The 23,371-nt window shown below is 50.2% G+C and overlaps 1 protein-coding gene across 1 annotated transcript in view; it reads right to left on the minus strand.

The window, feature by feature from the left end:
* The window catches only part of EVC2 (EvC ciliary complex subunit 2), a 134,228-nt gene that overhangs the window by 77,965 nt on the left and 32,892 nt on the right, over window positions 1–23,371 (minus strand). Inside the window, exons 9-10 of the mRNA XM_032593014.1 lie at window positions 15,160–15,294; window positions 11,702–11,841 (exon numbers count right to left, since the gene is read on the minus strand). Of these exons, the coding sequence (XP_032448905.1) occupies window positions 11,702–11,841; window positions 15,160–15,294 (275 nt within the window). The remainder of the gene's footprint in view (window positions 1–11,701; window positions 11,842–15,159; window positions 15,295–23,371) is intronic.

The following is a 23,371-nucleotide window of genomic DNA, read 5'->3' on the forward strand; positions in this document are numbered from 1 at the left end:
GTAATCGTTCCTGTTACTAGAAAGTTATGCAACCCCTGGGGGTGCCCGGGTTGCTCCGTCGGTTTAAGCGTCCAACTCTCGGTTTCGGCTCAGGTCGTGATCTCACAGTTGGTGGGATCGAGCCCCACGTGGGGCTCTGTGCTGCAGGTGGGGAGCCTACTGGGGATCCTCTCTCTTCCTCTCTCTCTCTGCTCTTCCCTCGTGCACACTCGCTCACTCTCTCTCTCAAAATAAACATTTTTTTAAAAGAATAATATATACAACCACTTAAAGAACAGGCTGTTATACGTAGTTAGGATGTTGAACAATCCCCAAGATTATTGCAAAATGGGGCGATATAAAGGAGCAAAACAGTGCGTGAGATGGGCTATTACTTGCATTAAAAAAAAAGCGTCCCATGTGTAAAAATGCAGATAGCCATGGACGATCCCCGCAGGCTGCAAGCCACGGGGAACGGACTGCCTTTGGGCACAGGGATGAGAAGACAATTCGTTTTGCACACTATGGCCTTTTATGCCACTCTAATTTCTTGGCCTGTTCGTTATTCACTATTCAACAAATTGGCTGAGCAGAGGCAGGAAAAAGAAACATGGGCATTAATCGGAAGTCAGGGACTATGGGGTGTTCTCTTCCCTGGGACACAGGGAGTTTCTCCCGTGCTTGTGACAACCTCTCTCCTGGATGCTCTCTGTGGGCTGTGCCACCCGGCCGTTGTATAGTAAAGTCAAGCTGGTGGCCCAGGGCAGGGCCCCAAAAGTCCGCTGCAGGCACCGCCATCCCCAGGGAAGCGGGCCCTCCTCCTGCCTGGCACACACACTTGCCGTCTGTGACCAGTATCCATTGGTTGGGACTGGCCAACCTGAGACGGCCAATGCTGGGGAGGGGCCATGCGGGGTCTCCCTCTCCTTGGGGCCCTTCACGTGGAGGAGCTCTGTGAGGAACCGACAGGGGACAGGGGTTGGCACTTGGCAAGAGCAGCCACAGTACCTGCTGACCGGGAGCAGGACGTCCCTGAAGGCGGCTTTCCTTGGGGGGGGGGGGGAGGGGCTGCAGTGTCTCACCGTGGGGGCTCATCACAGCTGCACAAAAGCCGCATCCTCTGATCGAGCTTTCCAAAGTAATGAAAGTGACGGGTGGTTTCGATTTTTGGCTGGAGAACATGCCAGATACAGGTCTTATTTCCCAACTGGTGCAGACCTCAAGGTTGAGGGGAGATGAGAGCTCTGTAGTGACCCCCCTCAGCCACTCCAACAGTCGAGGTGATTCCTTTCATCTCAAGAACCCCCTAAGAGGCTGCGTGGACCCTCCTGGCCTGGGGAAGCGGGTGGTGTGGGTTCGGTGGGATGCAAAGTCAGGAAGAAGATCACGTCCCGCCCTGCAGAGGTTCACTGGACCACGTGGAAACCACCCGCACGCGGCAGAGGCGCGGCCGAGGGTGACTCATTGTGCGGTATGCGTTCCGTGTGGGAGTCATTTCCCCCTGCCGATGGCGGGCATCCCGGGGGCCCTCGCTTTCTTGGCTTCCTCTCCGGCACCTCGCCAGCACAGCGCCAGGCGTGCGGCAGGGGGGGGGGGGGGGGGAGGGGGGGGCTCACAAAACATCTGCTTCTAAAAGCAGGAAAGTGTCTCCTCCAAGAAACCCTCACCTTGCTGGGAAGATGACAGTGAGGGTTGCCATGGGAACGAGATGGGCCTTACCGCTGCTCTGCTCTCCGGGTCTGTCCCCCGCACAAATCCCGCCCTGGCTTGTCAGCCACTGGCGGGGACCCAGCAAGCACCTCGTGGGAACCCGGCAGCAAGGCACAGGTGTGAGGGCGGGGCTTCCGCCTCAGCTGGCCTGTGTGCTTGTGTCGGTCAAGTGAGGCTCTAGGTGAACCCCGACGTCCATCCTTCCGGAAATCCAGGACCGGCCCAGGCATGAGTATCTGCATGGTGGGTTGGGGGGGGGGGCGGGGAAGAGCAATCGGGGAGGTCTGTGAAGACTTTCTTTCAGATGCTAAGGCCTCTCCTGGACACCTTCCCACGCGTCCGGTCTCCTGAATCCTCTCTGCGCCTTGTGAGGACATCAGGAGGCACTGTCACATGCCCATGCCCTGTACACGCGGGATCACTCTGCCAAGAACGCCCCCCTTCCCTGCCTGACACTGTCCTAAAGACCTACGGGTCCTAAAGACCCTCCAACACCCAGTGCGATTTCACCCAGACTCATTCACAAGACCCTGCTGATACGTGGCTAGCGCTGCCAGACCTGTTCCAAACAAGGGCTCGGGGTCTCACGTGGGAGTCAGACACACAAACTGAGCCTTACAGAAGCACGTGGCGAGGGCGCCAATGGAGGCCCGAAGGCAGGGAGCTTGCCGGAGTCTGGCTTGTGTCCCCACCGTGTCACCCAGTGCTCGGCACACAGCAGATGCTTTCAGATCCATACGGGAAGGGGGCTGGAGGGCTGGTGGGTGGGAGAGATGGAGGGAGGGAGGAGAGGGAGTTGACTCGAAAAGAAAAGCGAAGGGAGTTATCATGGCCTCTTACTGTGGCCAGCCCCCGCGAGAACTCCAGTGAGACAGCAGGCAACAGCTCATGAAGTGAAATCATTCAATGCCAAAAGGACTTCCGGGCCCCTGCCATGTGCAGGGAGACACTTACACCCCAGTCACACAGAGGGAAGCAGGAGTGCTACGCCGGTGGCAGAGAAGAGCCGCCCCCCCCCCCCCCCAGGCCGTGCCCCCTTCCTCCCGGGGTGTCTTCACCATCCAGATGGATCTCCATCATACGGGCTTAGCATGTGAGGAAGCAGCAGAGGAACCAGCCCGGGTCACAGGACCCAGGTTTGAGCTCTGGAACAACCACTCCTTAATGGGGAGATGACCATTTCTAATGGTCCTTGTGCGAGGAGAATCCTCAGGAACATTCCAGAAACAACAGTAGGACTCACCTCATTGAACCTTCCAGCCCACGGATCCCCTCAAGTCTCTGCTTCCTCCCTCATTCTTTTGAGATTTTTCTGATCATTTCCTGGAACAATGGTCACCCAGAGACACCAGGCCCTCGTCCCCAGCATCTGTAACGTGGCCTTATACGAAAAAAAGACCTTTGCGGGTGGAATTAAGTGAAAGATCACGACATGGGGAGATTACCTCGGATTGTGCGGTGGGTCCTGAATCCCATCACAACTGTCTCCCTGAGACGGGGGCTGAGGAGACCGGATACATTACGGAAAAGGAGGAGGCCACGGGGGAGGCGGAGACTGGAGGGCTGTGGCCACAAGTTGGGGACTGAGAGAAGCCTCTGGAAGCTGGAAGAAGAGGGAGAGGCTCCACCCTACACCGTCTGAAGGGTGGCCCTGTCTACACCTCACTCAGCCCAGGGAAACCGACTCTGCGCCTCTGGCCCTCCAACAGTGCGAAAGAAATTCGGGGCCCCCGAGTTTGTGTTAGAGCGGCCACAGGAAATCCCTCTCTCGTGCCGCTCCCTGCTCCCCTCAGACAGCCTGGGGCCCCCAGAGGCACCCTCAGAGGCAGCCACAGCTGTCCCCACTTGACAGATATGACATCTACAGTCACCCGAAGGGAAGTGGCACTGCCGGGACCCAAATCAGGCAGCCTTGCTTCTCGACCTGCTGTCTTAACCCCTGGGCTCTCCCACCCACTCTTCGGGGGGCTCGGTACCTCCCACCAGAGCACTGCAGGAGGGAGCCCCTCATGCAGGCCGGCTGGGACCACCCGCCTCAAACAGGCACTCTACGTGCGTGGGAATTCTTGGGATTTTGCCAGTAAGTCACTTGCCCTCGCTGGCGGGACTGTCCAGGCTCCTCTACAGTCCTACCCTCTTCTTCCCGACGTCCTCACCTTGTACCCAGTGGCAAGCATCACACGGATGCGTCCCATCCACACACCAGCACACACCTCTGTGCACTCTGGACCTTCTCCCTCCCCAGGGCTGACACCTGGCTCCCGTCCCTCCCACCTTCTCCTTTTTTCCTGCAACTCTCCCTGCCCTCCCCCAAACCCTCAGGCTCCTCCTCTCTGTGGAGGAAATGTCCCCACTGGAAGGCTCAGAGCCTCTGGCATCACCCCTAAAGGCTCCTTTTCCTGGCCCCAGCTTCCCCTTAATCTGCAGCTCCCCACCTCTGCCCCCCTGCCCGGCAAAGCTCCCCACCTCTGCCCCCCTGCACGGCAAAGATCCCCACTTCTGTCCCCTTGCACTTCCCACTTCTGTGCCCCTGCACAGCAAAGCTCCCCACTTCTGCCCCCCTGCACGGCAGAGCTCCCCATCTCCGCCCCCTGCACAGCAACACATAATGGAGGACTCACAGGGGTTTACTGAGGCCATGCTACTCGCCCCGTGCTCCCCAACCCTGCTCTGGTCCTCAGCATGTCCTGGAGGTAAAACCAAAACCTTTCCAAGTCTTCACTTGATAGAACTCCAGGAAATATCAGACATGGATGGCCACCCCTTCTTCTGGGACCCCTGTTCTCTGCCTTCCTGCCCTCACTCCCCGGGTGTCCTGTGACTTTCCCGGTCGTGTCAATGCTGCAGTTCCCGCGGGCACTGTCCCGCTCCCCTCCCCTCGATGCGGCTCTCCGGGGGCTCCTTCCTCAGTCTCCGTCCAGCCACGTCCGGCCCCGAACTCGAAGTCACATCTGAACAGACCCAGCATCTGGCTCCTCCTGACACACCCACCCAGCGTCTCGAGAGGCGTCTTCACCTGGCCAAGCCCAGCAGCGCCTCTGGATCTTTCCTCAAAGCTCAATCCTCCCTCTTTCCTGGTCTTAGGAACCTGTGTCACGTTCTCCCCGGGGCTCAGCTCACAGCTGCCACAAACCCCACCGCGAAGCCGCCAGCAGGCGCAGCTCGTCCTGCCTCGTGCGTCCCCTGATTCCACAGACCCGCGTGGAGCCTGCGGGAGGGACGTCCCACATACCTACGCCCTGGGGGCCCTCCTGGGAAGCTGGCCCCGAGTGACGGACCCGCGCACAGCCCATTCGGACGACACCCATGGGAACGGGTGGCCGCCGAACGAACGTCACTCTGCCAGGGTGTCCCCATCACAGCCCGGCGCCCGCAGGGCAACTCTGGGCAGCCCGTGAGGACACGTCACCTTTGGGAACGTGCTGCGCTAACTGCCGGTTTGAGTGGTGCCGTCCTTCCCCCCCAGTCTTTGCTGTCAAGTTAACCACGCAGCCTCTAATTTATCTGCGGTGACTCTCCATCAAGCCTATCACTGTCGTGTGCCATCACCCCACAAGCACCTACTGTGCGCCAGGCCGCGTTTGAGGCACCAGGGCCACATCTGCGAACACGACAGAAAGTCCCTGCCTTTGTGACCTTACTGCCCAGTTGCCAAAGCAGAGCTGACATTTAAAAAAAAAGAAAGAAAAGACAAGCAAGGTGGCTTCTGACAGCCGCGAATGTTGTAAAGAAAACAGGGTTGGTTTTTTTTGTTTCATGTTTTTTTATCTATTTTGAGAGACAGTGAGAGGCAGTGTGTGTGCAAGCAGGGGAGGGGCAGGGAGAGAGGGAGAGAGAGAGAATCCCAAGCAGGCTCCCTGCTGTCCGGCAGAGCCCGATGCGAGGCTTGAACCCACAAACCATGAGATCAAGACCTCAGCCGAACTCAAGAGCCAGACTCTTAACTGACTGAGCGCCAGGCGCACCAAGAACACAGGAATTTTAGGTGAATAATGGAGGCTGCTCCAGGCACCCCACTCCAGCCCACCCTCCAGCCCACCTCCGCGTGCCTCTGCTACACCGGCCTCATCCCCTCCTAGACCCTCAAGTGCCCACATCCCTTCCTAAGCTCCGTCCATGTGGCCCCCACCGGGTGCCCATTACTCAGGTCTCAGCTCCCCTGACCCTGCTCTTGAGGGGTCTCCCGGAGCCCCAGGCGAGAGTGAGCCCCCGCCGTTCTTTAACAGAGCGCCTTGCTCCTTCATAGTCCCCACCACGCCGTGGAATTGTGCGGTTATCCGTGCGCGCATCTGTATCCCGCTTGCGTGAGTCCCACGGGGACCCACACCAGGACACTTTGCCAGCGTCGGGCCAGGGCCTCCCACGTTTTAAAAATGTATCACACACACGAGCAAGCAACCCAAATGAAAGAACAAATGAATTAAGGAAACTCGGGTGAGTCGCTTCATTTCCCTGAGTTCTAGACACAAGGAACAAATCACATCTCTGTAGAGTGTCAATACAGAATAAGGAGGGCGCCATTGTAAAACACACACACACACAACACACACACACCACACACCACACACCCATATGGCCGGTGAAAATCACAAATACATAGGTTGAAAAGCCTCACCTCAACGCATACTCCCCGAACACCTACTTGGTACAAACATCACATTGAGACAGCTTAGAAGGCAGTGCTAACATCAGAAATCAGCAATGACTTTCCTTTGAGTAACTGGGAAGAGACACACGCCCTGGACTTTCTTCTCTTATTTTCTTTGCCTCTCTGGAAAAAATCTATGCACAATCTTCTTCAAAAGCTGTGTTTGTCAATAGAACAGCGGCTCGAAAGCACAAACCCGTTATCACGTGTGCGACCTTTAGGCAAAACCAATAAACCTTTTTTGAACACTAGCTTCCTTTCAGGAGCCGCGGTGAGAATGACCTAAGAACATGGGCCAGAGATGCTTGGCAGAGGTCAGGGCCAGAGCAGGGCTGGTGCTGAGGACACTGTGGGCTCTCCATGCTTCTAGAAGCTTTCGGGAGCAGCCGGTGGTTGCCTGTTCCTCTTTCCTCTCATCTCTCCAGGTCCGGGGCTGAGCTGTATCTATTACGACAACGTCTAGGAACATGATAGAAACCAAAGGAGAGACCTGTCCCTCAGATCCTCTCTGCAAGAGGCAGCCTATGAATTAATGAGCAAAAGATACACCACGCCAACCAAGAGAATGCTCTTTGTCAAAAATAAACCAGCAAGAGACAGCAAGGTTCGGGCTTAGAAGAGGTGGCAATCAAGTCACCTCATGGCATATTTAGAAGCCAGCTAAACTTCACATAAGATTACAAATGCAATAAATTATTTGATGGAGAAAAAAAGCTATTTTTAGTGGGGAGACAATCACAGATTTCCATGCATACTAAGCCCCTGACCTTCTGAGTGACATTTTCTTTCTGGGAGCTCCTAAGCCTGACTAGAAGTCAAGAGGAAGATTAAAAGTAACTGACAATGCGATGATAAAAAAAAAAAAATGGCCAAGACTTAAAATGAGCTTCAAGCACGAGCCTGAAACAGAACTGGGCGTTCAATAATACTGAATGTTGGGATGGGGGGTGGGGTGGGGGAGGGGAGCGAGAGACAAAGGCAGTTCTCAGGCTACGCACTCTCAGGTCAGGCTTGAACATCAGTGTCAACACTCTTCAGGCCCAACAAGACCAGCTTCCAAGGGGGCGCCTGGGTGGCTCAGTCGGTTAAGCATCCGACTTCGGCTGAGGTCATGATCGCGTTCCGTGAGCCCCACGTCAGGCTCTGTGCTGACAACTCAGAGCCTGGAGCATGTTTCAGATTCTGTGTCTCCCTCTCTCTCTGACCCTCCCCCGTTCATGCTGTCTCTCCCTGTCTCAAAATAAAATAAACGTTAAAAAAAAAAAAAAAAAAGACCAGCTTCCAAGGAGAAATAAATCTAAACTCTGGAGCTCCTAGGTGACTTACAGGAATACAGTCTCGGTAACCTCAATCCTCACGGCATTTCACACACCAGGACCAGCACGTTTGCAGTGGCTGTTGTTGATTTCACAGAACGCGGGGTATCGAGGAAGATGGTGCTCCCTACACGCCATCGCTTCTTTTCTTCTTTTTAATTTTAATGTTATTTATTTTGAGAGACAGAGAGAGACAGAGCACAAGGGGAGGGGCAGAGAGAGAGGGAGACACAGAATCCGAAGCAGGCAGGCTCCAGGCTCTGAGCTGTCAGCACACAGCCTGATGCGGGGCTCGAACTCATGAATCGTGAGACCGTGACCTTAGCCGAAGTCAGATGTTAACCGACCGAGCCACCCAGGTGCCCCAAGCGCTTCTGGAACCAACAACAAAGGATGATTAATGCCTTCCCATCTAGTCCTGATACTATTTACATTACACGCTGTTACTATTGTAGGTCACTATCACATACACTATTCTGTATGTATTAATATACACATATATGCTAATCACAGCCCTACTTCCTCCAGCCGGAGGTGGTGGACTACCACCTACTTGCAAATTAAATATCCAGGTGCTGATCACAACAAACTAAATCCTTTCACTCTACTTTGCGTTTTCATGTTTTGGAAGAAAACGGACAAAAAAGCCAGGAAATACTTCGGCGATTGCACCTGCTCCTACCATGTAATGTAATGGGACTTCACAAATCTTGCCAGTAAGCCACCCACCTTTCTCCCCGCTGCCATCCAATCCTCCCTCCTCCCTCTTGAGTAGTGTGACAAACTTTAACGTGCTTCCTTGGCGGTCTGGATTTAGGGACTTAAGCTAAAATGAAAGATCACACCTGAAATGGCCGCCCAAAAGCTCAGTGAGCCGGGCGGCACGGACCCTGGACCCAGAAATGAGGAACAAGGCCAGCTCCGTGCAAGGCCAGTCCTGCACTTCCGTGGCTCAAGTCCCGACAGTGCACGAGGGCGCCTTCGGCTGGGAAGGGGCCTCCCCTCAGGCAGACATAGTCCCCTTGGGCTCGGAACCTCCCCTCAGCTCACAAAATGCCACGAGTCAGACATAGGAGAGCTCTCTTCTCAGACCAGTGACCAGTTGCTCCTAAGGAAGCACAGACCATGCTCTCTATTTCCGGAGGTATCTTGGGTCCGTCTCCTGCCACGGGACTCCATTTCCAGGCTCCAGGGAGACAGCACCGGAGCTGCTCAGTTGCTGTTTGCACGGCTCTGAGAGAGACTCAGAGAAGGACTGCCCATCTTGAACGCTTCTCTCTTCCATCTGCTCATGTCCCCGCAGGTGAGACCCCGGCTCGCAGGTGAACGCCGTGGTGAGGATTCCTGCCGTTAAGTCTCTTTCATATCATTAAGCTGTTACAGTCTCCCACGGTTTCCTGGTTTCCCCCCAGTTAAGAGATGAGGAAACTCGGGCTCAGAGAGTATTTGCGGAACACAATGTGGCCGAGATAAACAGAGAAGACTCACTTACTAGATTTGTGGCTATGGATAAACCTCTTTCCCTAGATGAGCATCGGACTCTTCAGCTAGCAAACACCAAAAATAAGATGCCCTACCAAAAAGCATTAGCATGGGAACCAAACCAACATGTGGAAAAGAGACCTGGCATTTTAAATGCTTCCCGAATATGGTGTATTAAGTACAAATAGAAGATATTATAGCTTATTGGCATGGTGGATGACTCCAATTGATAGAAATCACTCCCCAGTGGGAAACGAGCGGGTGGAGCTATGCATCCCGAATGTACGATCAAAGAAGTGTGTCATAAATGGAAATCCAGCCTGGGGAGGTTTCCACGGGGGTTCTGTTGCTAATAACCATCATTCCAACACGGCATCCCAGGGAGGCATCCTGAATTGTCCCCTCCCCTTCAGTGTCCAAACTACTGCCCCCTGAGCATGCCTTCACAGCCACAGGGCAATCATTTGCCAAGTTCTGTAGGCTCCTCCGCTAATCCCAAGCTCTGCCCCAAGTCACACATCGACATCTCCAACAATCTCCCTGGACTTCTAAGCCACGGTCCATTTGTATCCAGAGTGGCCTTTGAACATACAGATCTTCCCATATTAAATTAAAAGGGCTGTTCCCTGACACCCAGAACCCTACAAGACGTAGCCCCTCTCACCCTGAGACTTCACTACGTAACTGAACCAAGGGCGCCTGGTGGCACAGCCCGACTTAAACCCTGATCTAACTCTGGGGACCAGTCAAGGGTGCTACTGCTCTGTGCTATTTTGGGCCTTGCCTGTTTCCCTGTCCATCTCTCTCACAGGCTGCCTCTGTGGCCGGGACCGTGTCTACTCCTCGCCTAGAGTGGGGTTTACACGAAGATGGGTTCTGTTCGTGGTCCAGGTAATTTGGACAAACTATCCCATCAAAAGAAAAGCTGGGCAAAAACCAAATCACTCTGAGACCATCTGAGAACCAACAAGGAGAAGTAAAAGATGAGGTCAAGACCTAGCAGAACAAAGAAACTCAGAGAGGGGAGCCCCGCATCTGGGGCCACTCTGTTCCCCAGGGCGGTCTAAGTACCAGAAGAGGGCCCCAAGGGCTGATAAACTCTGCAGAGTTCTCAACAGACCTGCAGAACCAGGGAGGTGGAAACTCAAGTCCAGAGACTCAAGGAGAGGTCAGCCTGTACCCTTTGGTTGGTACAGATGCCTCAGGAGTAAAGATAGGCCAGAAACAGACCAGACCTTGGAGGACCAGAAGCCCTGCCTTGCGTGGTCTCAGTCTCTGTATGGGGGGGGTCATCCGAATGACGCCCCTCACCGCCTAGAAGGTGGTAACCTCCTCCTAGTCAGTCCTCCATTGTCTTCACAAATTTTCACACACACACTGGCACACGATCAAAACTACCCAGGCATCCGAGGAGAGAGGAAATTTGATCAACAAACTAAGGGGAACAGAAGACAACAGGCACAAGAACATGGTAAAGGTAATAAAGCTTCAGAGACTTTAAATAATTATGCTTCATACGCTTGAAGAAGTAAAAGACGAAACAGAATTTTGGAAGACAACTGGACGCCGAGACAGGAAACACGGAAAGCAGGCTTTCTGTAAATATTCGCCAAAAGGAAACGAGGGAAAGGCCAAGTTGATGAACCGAGTGAGTCACCTGGTAGACCGTGACCCCTGTGCCGGCCAGGAGAAACCGTGGGCTGTGCAAAAGCGTCCTGGTTAGAGGCATGCACCCCGGAGCCAGGCAGCCTGGCCTTGAGCCTGGCTCTCTCGTTCCTAAGTGTGTGCCCTGGGGCAAGCTCCAGAGACTCTCAAATCCTCATCCCTGGTAAGAGCAATAATCCCTGCTCGGTTGGGTTGCCAGAAGGATGATGAGTTGGCATTTGCAAAGTTTTCAGAACTGCGTCTGGCTCCACGTTCTACTGTGCACAGGTGGTCCATTCTAAGCACGTGCTAATAAGCAACAAGAATCGAATTCAGTGCGGCAAACACGTCGCCTGGCCTGGCCTCTCTCTCCAGCTGCCTCTTCCCTTATCTTGCTGTACTCAATACCCCAATCTACCCGTCAGTCGTACCCAGCTACCGCGTTCACCAGATGCATCCTGCTCAACCTTTCATCTGCCCCTTCTTCCCTCTGCCTGAAAAGTCTTTCTTCTCATAATGCGCTTGGAAAGCTTATATCCATGCTTCAAGAATAAGTTAAAACACCACCTCCTCTGAGAAGCATTTCCAGGACTCTCTCAGAGGTCATCATTTCCTTTTCTCGGCTCAGCTAGCCTTGATTTTCCTTTAGCAGGGTGTTCATCAAACCTGTATGGTCACTTAAGTTTGTGTGTCTGTCTTCCCCGTTAGATCAGGCAGCTTATGGCACAAACTCTGTCCTTATCCATCCCTTTTTCCAAATACCAAGCACAGTAGTTGTGGCATTATGATAACTGAGTAACAGGTGACAGAATGAATGAATGAATGAATGAATGAATGAAATGTTCTCAGGGTTTGCTCTGAGGCCAGTGAGTTAAAGCATTCATCACATCCAAGCCAGTATCATGTGACTGAGAATTCTTACTCTTCCAAGGCTTGAGGCATGCTCCCGGGGTCCTCTGAAGACAGAATGTCAATCATTTGGTCATTGAGAGCAAGGTCCTCAATGGATACCATTGGCCGAGGTGAACTGGGAGTACTCCAGCTGTTCTCATGATGCTGAACCTACAGGGGAATTTCAGACACAACCGAGTGAACCCTCTTGTGAACGCCATGCGCTGAGAGTCACGAGGGAAGGCAGGGGATCTGCAGTCGGGAGGACCTTGCTGGCCCCACCACTTGCGAACAGGGTACATTCAGGCAAGACACTGCATTTGCCTGAGCCTCCATCTTCCCATCAAAGAAATGGGACCATAATTCCAGTAGCCCCACACCGGGTTCCCGTGTGTACAAACAAAACAATGGATGGAGAGGCCTTTGCAACCTGTAAAGACCTATGAAAATATTTCACCATCATTACCATCACCATCATATCACGATCACCACCACCACCATCATCACCACCATCATCATCACCAGCATCTCTATCATCATCATCATCATCATCATCATCATCATCATCATCATCACTATATCACTGTCATCACCACCTTCACTATCACCATCATCATCATCATGCAGAGGAAAATTACAGTTGGCAGATGAACTTCAATTCCATGCATCTGGCTGGTTTTGAATCAGAATACAGAACTGTCAGATGGAAATGACCTCAGAGATAATTAAGCCCAACGCCACGACTAGATAGATGTATCTGTTGTGTCCTTAATATCAGTCCTGAAAACTGGGTGATAAGTATAGCTAATATTTAAGAATTCCTGTCCCTGTGCCTTGTAGGTGTGTTATCATGAAACTATCACAACACAGTTAAGTGCTGTTGTCCCCACATCACATATAAGAAACCACGGCTCAGAGGGGTAAAATGACGTTATCTGAGTTCGCACGGCTCCCGAAGAGTCAGAGTTGGTATCTGGTCCCAAGTTGGTCAAACTCCTAAGGTACAAGGAGTTGGTATTTGGTCCCAAGATGATCGAACTCGTAAGGCAGAAGGAGGGTTTTATCGCACTGTTTTCACTGCACACTGTCTCAGCGGCTGCCTCAGGCTGCCAAAAATAAAGATGTGAAAAGAGTTCATCCTGTGAACTTCAAGGGTCTTCAGACCTTAAGTCAACACTTTGCTTTCCTCTCTGCGGTTGTAATGATCAGCCTTTCATCTCCAGCAAAGGATTTCTGCTCCTTCATCAAAGCAGCTGGGAAGTTTTGTTCTTCCGTGATTGATAACGGCTTTGAGAGAGAAGCTGGAGGTCTGATTAGAGGAACGCTTTTTCTCCCCCTCACTTTTGCCTCCACGGACACTGTGGGCCGATCTCACTTTGAAATGGCCATCCTCTCCTCCAGGATGCAGACATAAAGCGAACAATGGGACACGACCTCCAGCCTCCAGACACGGCCCCCAGGTGCCAGGTCCCCGGGCCACTTGAAGCAAGTAGTTAACTTCACGGGCCTCAGTTTCCTCATATAAAGGGAGGGAGGGGCGCCTGAGAGGCTCAGTCCGTTGAGCATCCAACTTCGGCTCAGGTCATGATCTTGCGGTCTGTGAGTTCGAGCCCCACGTCCGGCTCTGTGCTGACGGCTTGGAGCCTGGAGCCTGCTTCGGATTCTGTCTCCCTCTCTCTCTGCCCCTCCCCCCTCATGCTCTGTCTCTCTCTTTCTCTCTCTCTGTCAAAAATAAATAAATTTTTTTTAATTAAAAAAAATAAAGTGAGGGGAACAGATGGCTGTGCTCCTTTCAAGTTGCTGGGCCCCTGGGGGACACTGGGTCACAGCAGCTCCAGCCCTCCACGGCCCTGGAGGGACCAAGAAGCTGCCAACGGATGCTTACTCCCAGCAGCGCCTCCCGGGAGAGGCTCCACGGAGCTCCTCTCACTCCAAAAATTGCTGCCCTGATTTCCTTCCCGTCTGTCCATCCACTGATGGGCCGAGGGCTCCTTCATATCCTCACATGTGGATTCAGGGCCTCCTAAGCTCCAGGCTCCATAGGAGGCAATGGAGATTGTAGCAGAGATCGCCTGCTTCCTACCCACACCCCCTCGCCGCTTCAGACCCGCTGGCCCAAGACCCACCAGCCAGTATCTACACTGCTTCCCCTAAAGGCTTCTGCGGGCCTTCAGAGCCCACGCCAGGAAATAACGTCACCCTTTGTCCTGGCCCCTGTAGGACTGTGGACAATACTGACCCCACCTGTGGCCCTCCTCTCTTGGGGCTACGTGTTCCGGGCCCCTTGGAGGTTAATATACATTCCTTAGAAATGCCCGTGAAGGCTGGAAGGGGGTGGCTTGTTTTGGCTCTCCGTAAATCGGTTAAAGATAACACAGTCTCTTGGCCTCCTGATGCACAGATGGGCCCCATGAGATCTAATTCCAGGACAGCTGTCGATCAGGCGCACGTGGACCCTGGGAGGTACGTGCGGACCCTCTGGTCTCACTACAACGCCCTCGGCACGTCCCCTCGCTCTGTAACACCCGCGGGCTGAGGTCCGGGCTTTGTGAGAACAGCCGCGCAGGGCCCGGATCGCAGAGCGCCCTGTTCCCTGTAAGTCAGCCTGAATAAAACTGTAACTTGCAGGCAGTCCCTGCTTCATTTTTCTGGTCTCAAAGGGCCTTCTCGGTGGGGAGGGCAGTCCCTCCTCCCCCACCTTCTAACAGCGCCTTTGCCCCCATATCCTCGACCGATGACCACCGGGGCGTGATATATACCCCAGCTCCGCCCCTCCTCAGCCAGCACGACTCTGAGCCTAGTTCCATACTGTCCCCAGAGCTGCCCACGCACGGTGAAGCTCCACGGCTGAAGGATCCAGCCTCCCCCTGAGGGTGGAGTGAGCCTCCAAAGACTTTTCCGCAGGGAGTGTGGACCAGGCCCCGAATTAGTGTGGCGGGAACACAGCACTATCTGCACAGGAAGGCGCTCGCTTATTCGGTCAGGCCGCAGTGGCTCTGAGCCCCGGCCACTTGCTGGAATCATCCGGGGAGCTTTAGAAGTCACTAAGGGGGCGCCTGGGTGGCCCAGTTGGGTAAGTGACCGACTTCAGCTCAGGTCATGATATCGCAGTTTGTGGGTTCGAGCCCCGTGACGGGCTCTGTGCTGACAGCTCGGAGCCTGGAGCCTGCTTCCGATTCTGTGTCTCCCTCTCTCTCTACCCCTCCCCTGCTCACGCTCTGTGTCTCTCTGTCTCTCAATAATAAGTAAGCATTAAAAAAAATAAAAATAAAAAAGTCACTAAGGACGGGGCGCATCCTGGGACGGTCCAGTCACAGTCTCTGCAGGCAAGGCTGGACACGAGCATTTTGTCGTTTCCCTGGGGATTCGGACATCAATCCAGGGTTGAGGATCAATCACCCCATCGAACTGGAGGGAAAACTTCAATCAACCTCACATCTACCGCCGACCCGACTGCCCTCCGGCAACAAGATGCACGTGGAGACTCACCTGATGTCTGGTGATCAGGCTTCCCTTCAAACACCGATAGCGAGCCGTGAAGAAAAGTGTGGCCCAGGTCAGCACGAAGGAGGCGATGGAGGCTATGAAGAATCCTGCTGCATGAAGGCCATGGTTTGGGACAACCTAGGGGACGAGAGAGAGGGGGGGGGACTTGTCCGTGGTCACACTTCAGAGCCTTCAGTCGGGTCACAGCTAAGAGTTACAGCAGAAGAAGCAGGGAGTCGGTGAGACCAGCCTAGATTTGGACCCAGCTCTGTCCACACCGGCTGGGCTGCCTGAGCCCGTCGCTGGACCTCTCTGAGCCCGTTTCCTTAGCGCATCTCTAAGCGTCAAGCGGGACAAACACTGCAAGGGGCCGAGCATGGTGGCTTGCACACAGTAGGGCCATCCGCCCCGAGCCTGGCACCTCACAGGCCTCAAGAGCGTTAAATTCCCGAATCCTTATGTAACAACCCTAAGAGGGCACTGGGGATCCGTGAACTGTTTCGAGTCAGGGGCGGATTTCTGCAGACGCCAGAGGAGAACCTGTAGCGCCCTTCCCTCCCCCTCGACACCACCTGCTCCCCCTCGCTGGGAACACGTCCCATCAGAGGGGCAGCCCGCAGCCCACTCTGGACATCAGGGCCAAGCAGAAGGATACACAGGGCAGGGAAGCATGACACAGCAGGGGCGGCCAGCTGCCGGGCGATTCAACAACCTGACCGGTGGCCCTTAGAGCTCCCGTGGGCTTAACTCGCCCAGCCGCCTCCCTCCTCGGTGGCGTCCTCTGGGCTCCAGCCAGCGAGAGCCCAGGACAAACGTGCCTCTGGGATGGGCCAGGACTGAGAGGAGCTGGTAAGTTCCGGACACTCGCCATCAGCCCCTCCCTCCGCCTCTTCCTTAGGGTCTAGACAACAGCAGCTGGCATCTTACAAGAACTCAGAAGGGGTCAAACTCTGGGCTGACTCACACATAAGCACGCATCAGAACTGCATCCCACCCTGAGTTTCTGATCCCCTAGACCCAGAGACAGGGCCTCACAAGGGGCGCATTTCCAACAAGCTCCCAGGGGCCGCTGCCGTGCTGTCTGTCCGAGGAACACACGTTGAGAACCCCTAGGTTAAGGGTTTCACAAGAATTAACTCCTTGAATGCTCTCAAAGGCACTCTGGACAAAGTAAAGAGCTCTGGATTTCTAGCCCTCCAGATCTGGCTTGAAATTCCAGCTCCGTCACAAGAGCCGTGATGCCATGGATGAGTGGCTTAGGCCTAACCTCTGGCAGCCTCACTTTTCTCGTCTGTGAAATGGGGATAAAAATACATCACCGCAGGGAGATCAAAGACAACAGTAATGTAGAGATTCGTGCAAAGCTTGGCTTGATCGTGCTACTTGATCACTGATTGCTTATCGAGTGTTTACCGTGTACCAGGCTGTCGGCGGGGGTCCTTTCTCCGTTTGTGGGATGTACCCTCCCTGTGGGCACTGACTGGGTCTGACCAAGGTCCACCTCCCACCTCCTGTTCACAGGCAAGGGGGGCCCGTAAACAGCAGAGAGGGTGAAGCCTGGCCTCTGGATTCAGACCACCGGGCTGTGTGACATCAGCTCTGCCTTATTGGCTGTGTAGAATTGGTCACATCAGTTCATCTCTCTTTGCCTCTGTTCCGTCCCTTGTCTAATGGAGACAGTGGCCATCCAAGGGTCGTACTGAGGAGTACACAGGAATATGAACGAAGTTGAATGAAGTCGTTAGAAGAGTATCTGGCCTTAATGCTTGCTCACCAAACTCGAGTGATTCTTGCCGTGTCTTCCTTTGTGGGCTGTGTAGACAAAGGCAACTCCTTTTGGTACCATAATGGAGAAGCTGTACGGTGGCCATTCATCAGTCGTTTTATCAGAAGGTGACCTCAAGGGGCACCTGGGTGGCTCTGTCAGTTAAATGTCCAGCTCTTGGTTTCAGCTCAGGTCATGAGCTCACGGTTCATTGGTTCCACCCCATGTTGGGCTCTGCACTGACAGCACGGAACCTACTTCAGATTCTCTCCTTCCCTCTCTCTCTCTCTGCCCCTTCCTGCTCTCTCTCGCAAAATAAAAAAATAAATAAAATTCACAAAATTACAAAAAAAAAAAAAAAAAGAAGGTGACCTCAAAAACAGACCTGGACCAAGAGCCTCACATTTTGATAACACTTTTACACCTTGGAGTGCTTTCAACAAAACGTCTATACTCAAAAATAAGAGGGACAAAATGTGTGTGTCCATAACAAGAAGGCTTTAAAACAATCAGTTCTTTAACTCAGCAGTTCAATACCTAGGATTCTATCCTCAGGGAAGAATTCAAAACTATGCATAAAAGTTTATATACAAGGTTGGCTTGGTCCAGAAATACGCACACAAATTTAGCTCTGTATTTTTTGCAGAGCATCATATAAAGTATCCTAATGTATCCTAAATGTTGCAAAATCCAAAGAGCAGTTAAATATTTTAAGTCTCTATAAATTATTCAATCCATATAATGAGCAATCTTGTAGCCATTTTACTACTTTTAAAAAGCACAGTAACGTAGGGCGCCTGGATGGCTCAGTCAGTTGAGCCTCTGACTTCGGCTCCAGTCATGATCCCGCAGTTCGTGAGTTCGAGCCCCATGTCTGGCTCTGTGCTGACACCTCGGAGCCTGGATCCTGCTTCCAATTCTGTTTCCCTCTCTCTCTCTGCCCCTCACCCACTCATGCTCTGTCTCTCTCTCTCAAAATTAAATAAACATTAAAAAACTTAAAACAAATAAGTAAAATAAAAAATAAAAACCACAGTAATGTAAATCTACTACAGAAAAGAGTTCTTAACAAAAGTTAAGGGTATAAAATGATAAGCAAATGTCCTGCTGCCTTCCCCTACCCACTCTAACCCAGCTTCCCAGAGGCAAATCTTTTTTTTTTAGTTTATTTATTTTGAGACAGAGAGAGTGCATGCAAGCAGGGGAAGGGCAGAGAGAGAGGGAGAGACAGAGAATCCCAAGCAGGTTCCAGTACCGAAAGCTTGTAGACCAATGTGGGGTTCGAACTCATGAACCACAAGATCATGACCTGAGCCAAAATTGGTCGCTTAACCGACTGAGGGGGCCCCAGAGGCAAATATCTTAAACAGATACTGTTTTTAGTTTTTATGGCTTAGTAAACCAGATGGTTACTTAAAATTGAAGTCTAAAATTTATACATATATCTCTATTTCTTGATTCATCAGCATTATATACTATTAACTGAATTATGAACATATTATAGGTACGTATGTAACATATTATGTGTAATACGTATATATACCATACATATACACATATATGCCGTATTATATAATTATTAACATATTATTCCCTCTTTGACAGATGTGAATTTAGCTCATGAATTTTTACCTTACAAATTTGTAGGGTTTGTGACCTATAAATATCTCTGCCCTTCCTTCTAATTGTAATGATTATTTTTAGTTTTTCAATTAGCCATCTTTGTAAATTTAAATTAAAAAATTAAACTTCAGTTTTTACAACATTTACAGACGATTTCTTGTTGTCTTACTAAAAAAAGATAATGAAGTTAATGTCCCACACTTGCCTCTCCCCCCTTGCCTTTCCCACTTCTTTCTTTCACAGTTTATTAGGTTTAAAACATATATATTTTGTTCTGCAATCACAATTCTTTGTCGTTTATAGATTAATTATAAAACCTAAAACTAAAAAAAATTTTAAGACACGATTATTATTATACAAATGTTATTCACTGAAGAAGTAAAAAAAAAAAAAAATCCTATGTTAATAAATATCTGCCCCTCAAAGCAATATATTTCTAATTCAATCCCTTTTCTTACATTTCACCGATTATTCAAAATCATGCCATATTTTTAGTTTGTTAATAACTAACTTTGGACTAACAGTCCTTTCTCTGTAACTTTTTGTTTTTCCTGGAGTTTCCCACTGTCTTTCTTTTTTCTTCCTATTATATACTATTTCCTTAATGACATTATCTGTTGCAGGTAGTGGATTTTTTTTTTTTTTCTTAAAGTCATCATTCCCTGAATGCTTTGGCATTCTGACCTGATCAGAACTGGTTACTTTCCAGGGTTGCTGCTGTCATTTGGAGCCCTCTATTTACAGCTTTCTGTGTTGTCACACATGATTGATTAAAGCAAAACTATGCTTGTTGGATCCCATTTCTTCCTTTTTCTTGGAAGCTTTTTTTTTTTCAGTGTGATGGAGTATAATCAGTATTTTATTTGTTTGCAAGTAAATTTGTTTAGAAGACATTTTTTATTTCATATGTCTTAAAATGTTGTTACTTTGCCCTCATTTAATTTATAATTTGGCTGAATCTATCATTCAAGGTCCAAAGTCATTTTTCTTCAGAACACTGAAGGTACTGCCCCACTGTCTTCTGACATAACTGTGTCTGATGACTTCTTAGAGGGATCTGTTTCTGGCTTTCTAGGAATTTTAAAGTTTTCCCTTTTCCCTTGGAATTCTGAATATTTAACCACTAAGGTTTTTTTTCATAATATTTTTAATTGTAGTAAAATACACGTAACATAAAATTTATCATCTTGGGGTGTCTGGGTGGCTCAGTCGATAAAGCCTCTGACTTTGGTTCAGGTCCCTATCTCGCCGTTTGTGAGCTGAAGCCCCGCGCTGGGCTCTGTGCTGATGGCTCGGAGCCCGGAGCCAGCTTCCGATTCTGTGTCTCCCTGTCCCTCTGCCCCTCCCCCACTCATGCTCTGTCTCTCTCTCTCTCTCTCTCGCTCAAAAAACGAATAAACATTTTTTAAAAATTACCATCTTAACCAATTTTAAGTCCAGTCCAGTCGTACATCACAGTATGTACAATCACGTTGGTCTGAAATCATTACCACTACCTGTCCCCAGCAGTTTTTCCTCTTACAAAACTGAAACTCTGTCCCCATTAAACCACCCTCCTTCCATCCTCCAGCCTCTGCCACCCACCGTCCTACTCTCTTGTCTCTGTGAATCTGACTACTTCACTTAGCATTAGATCTTTATGGTTCATCCATGTCGTTGCAGTGTGTCTCAGAATTTTCTTTTCTTTTTTTTTAATTTAAATTCAAGTTAGTTAACATACAGAATAGTATCGGTTTCAGGAGCAGAATTTAGAGATTCATCACTTCCATATAACACCCAGTGTTCACCTCCAAAAGTGCCTTCCTTAATGCCCATCACCCATCTAGCCCATTCCCCTACCCACCTCCCCCCCCATCAACCCCTAGTTTGTTCTCTGCATTTAAGAGTCTCTTATGGTTTGTCTCCCTCTCTGTTTGTGTCTTATTTTATTTTTCCTTCCATTCTCCACTTCACACCTGTCAGAATGGCTAAAATTAACAACTCAGGGAATAACAGGTGTTGGCAAGGATGCAGAAAAAGGGAACCCTCTTGCACTGCTGGTGGGAATGCAAAGTGGTGCAGCCACTCTGGAAAACAGTCTGGAGGTTCCTCAAAAATAAAAAAAAAAAAAAAAAAAAAAAAGAAAGAAAGAAAAAAGAACTTCCTTATGACCCAGCAATTGCACTACTGCTAGGAATTTATCCAAAGGGTGCAAAAATGCTGATTCAAAGGGGCACGTGCACCTCAGTATCTAGCTCCTCAGCAGTGCTATCGACAGCAGCCAACCTATGCAGAGAGCCTAAATGTTCATTGACTGATGAATGGATTAAGAAGGTGCGGTGTGTGTGTGTGTGTGTGTCTGTACATAGATGTATATGTATATACATTATACATTATATATGTATATACGTGTATACACACACACATATACATAATGGAATATTCCTCGGCGATCAAAAAGAATGAAATCTTGCCACTTGCAACAACGTGGATGGAACTAGAGGGTGTTATGCTAAGTGAAATAAATCAGAGAAAGACAAATACATGATTTCACTCATATGTGGGATTTAAGAAACAGATTTCCTTCCTTCTTAAGGCTGAATAAAATTCCATTGTTATGTATATATCATATTGTGTTTATCCATTCATTCATCATTGGACACTTGGGTGGCTCCCATCTTCTGGCTTTTGTGAATATGCTGCTATAAACATGGGTATATGGGTATCCCTCTGAGACCCTACTTCTAATTCTTTGGGGAATATACCTAGAAGTGGAGTAATACGATTATATAATAGTTCTGTCTTCAATTTCTGGGGGAACAGCCAAACACTTTCTCCTCCTTCTCCTCCTTCTCCTTCTTCTCCTCCTCCTCCTCCTCCTCCTTCTTTTTTGATAGTAGCCAGCCTGATATGAGGCGGAATCATCATGGTTTTGATTTGCATTTCTCTAATGATTAGTGTCAGAAGGCAAATGCTTATATTTTATTTCTTTATTTTTTCAGCTTTAGGAAGAAGAATGGAGAGATACAGGGAATTGCTGATATCTGATCACCAACAGCATGCCGGTCCCTAGGTTAGGTGCCTGGAATGGATTTAACTGTGTCTTCCAAAAGGATATGCTTAAGTCTTAACCCCCAGTAGCTATAAATGTGACTGTATTGGGAAAGAAGATCTTTGGAAACAATAATCAAGTTAAGATGAGTTCATATTGGATTAGGGTGGGTCTTAAATCTAATGAATGTGTCCTTATAAAGACAGACTCGCACAGCGAGGGTCATGTGACCACGGAGGCAGAGACTGGAGTGAGGTAGCTACAACCAAGGAAGGATTTCCAGGAGCCACCAGAAGCTAGGAAGAAGCAAGCATTCTTCTCCACAGCCATCAAAGAGAGCACGGCTCTGCCGACTTAACTCCAGACTTCTAGCTTCCAGAACTGTGACAAAGTAAGATTCTGTTGTCCCAGGCTCCCCAGTTTGCGATAACTTGTTACAGCAGCCCCAGGAAACTAATAAGGTGTCAGCTTTACATCATACAATCTTCAGCAATCTTGTAGTGGATGTATTGTCCCCATTCCATTGACAGGTAAACGGAGATGGAAAGAGATTAAGTAGGTAATCAAAGTGCGTAGTAGCCAAAAAACCAAAGCCAGCCCTGCATGACTCCAAAGTCCGTGTTCTCCCTGCATTAGATCACACTGCTTTTGTCCAGGGGGCTGTGGGGTTTTCTAAACACATCTGGAGTCCCAACCTCCTACACCAAGGTAGAAGTTCCCTGCCTGATTGATGAGAACCAGAAACAAAGACTAGCACAGAATTACATGCCGGCAGGGTCACTGTACTGTAAAAGGCAGGAAGAGATCTCTCTGTCCCCCTCTGTCTCTCTCTTCCTTTCCTACTTCATGAAGTAGAACGGGCCAACGGGGTCAAACCACCAAACTTGAATGCCTGTATCTAGGAAGAGGGCAAAGGCAGGGCAGCTCTACAGATCCCGCCATCTTTCTCCCTTCTCTTTTGGGAATCTGATGCCAAGTGGTAAGCACATCCAGGTAGACACTGCCTGCTTGGGGCAGGCCCACTCACAACTCTCACTTTCTTCTTTCAACCTTCACTCATCCATGTTGCTACATTAAGCTAGGTCCTGCTCCTGCCCAAAATGTCTCTGCTCTTCAACTTTCCTCCTCCATGTAAATGGCTAAAGAAGTGTAGGATCTCAAGATAAAGCTTTATGGGAAGAAGGAGGCCCAATATAATCATTACCATCATCACCATCACTGTCATCATCACCATCAGCATCACCATAATGTCACCATCGTCACCATCACCATCATCATAGTTAACCTGATTCAGCAGACAGTAAACACCAGAGATAGCCCCAAGTGCTTTACATGCATGAATCCATTAACATCTCACAATAAAACCAGAAAGTGGGTACTGTTTCAGTCTATATTCTACAAATTAGAGTTCAATAGTGCTAATCAGTTAAGTAAATGGCCCAAGATCACAGAATGAGTCACTAGTGACTCCGGGTTTCACAGCCAGCAGTCTGGCCTAGAAGCTTTCACACCACAGCTGCCTCTCTGGGGCTCAGGCTCCAGCCTGGCCTTTTACCAGGAGCCTTGCATTAGGTCATCAAGGTCTTGGGTCACCCTGAACACTGTGATTCCCACTCTGAGTATACAGCTCACCCTTCTGGACTGAGTGGCAGGGCAGGATTTTAAAAATCTCTCAGTGTCTGGACAAAAGCCTTTGCAAACCATTCTTCAAAACTATTCTTAACCATCAGGGTCTTTATTGAACTTTTGCCAGAGGCGAGGCCTTACTCCCTTTATAGTCTTTGAAACAATACTTT

This window comes from Lynx canadensis, chromosome B1 (genome assembly GCF_007474595.2).
Source record: "Lynx canadensis isolate LIC74 chromosome B1, mLynCan4.pri.v2, whole genome shotgun sequence".
Classification (NCBI taxonomy): Eukaryota; Metazoa; Chordata; class Mammalia; order Carnivora; family Felidae; genus Lynx; species Lynx canadensis.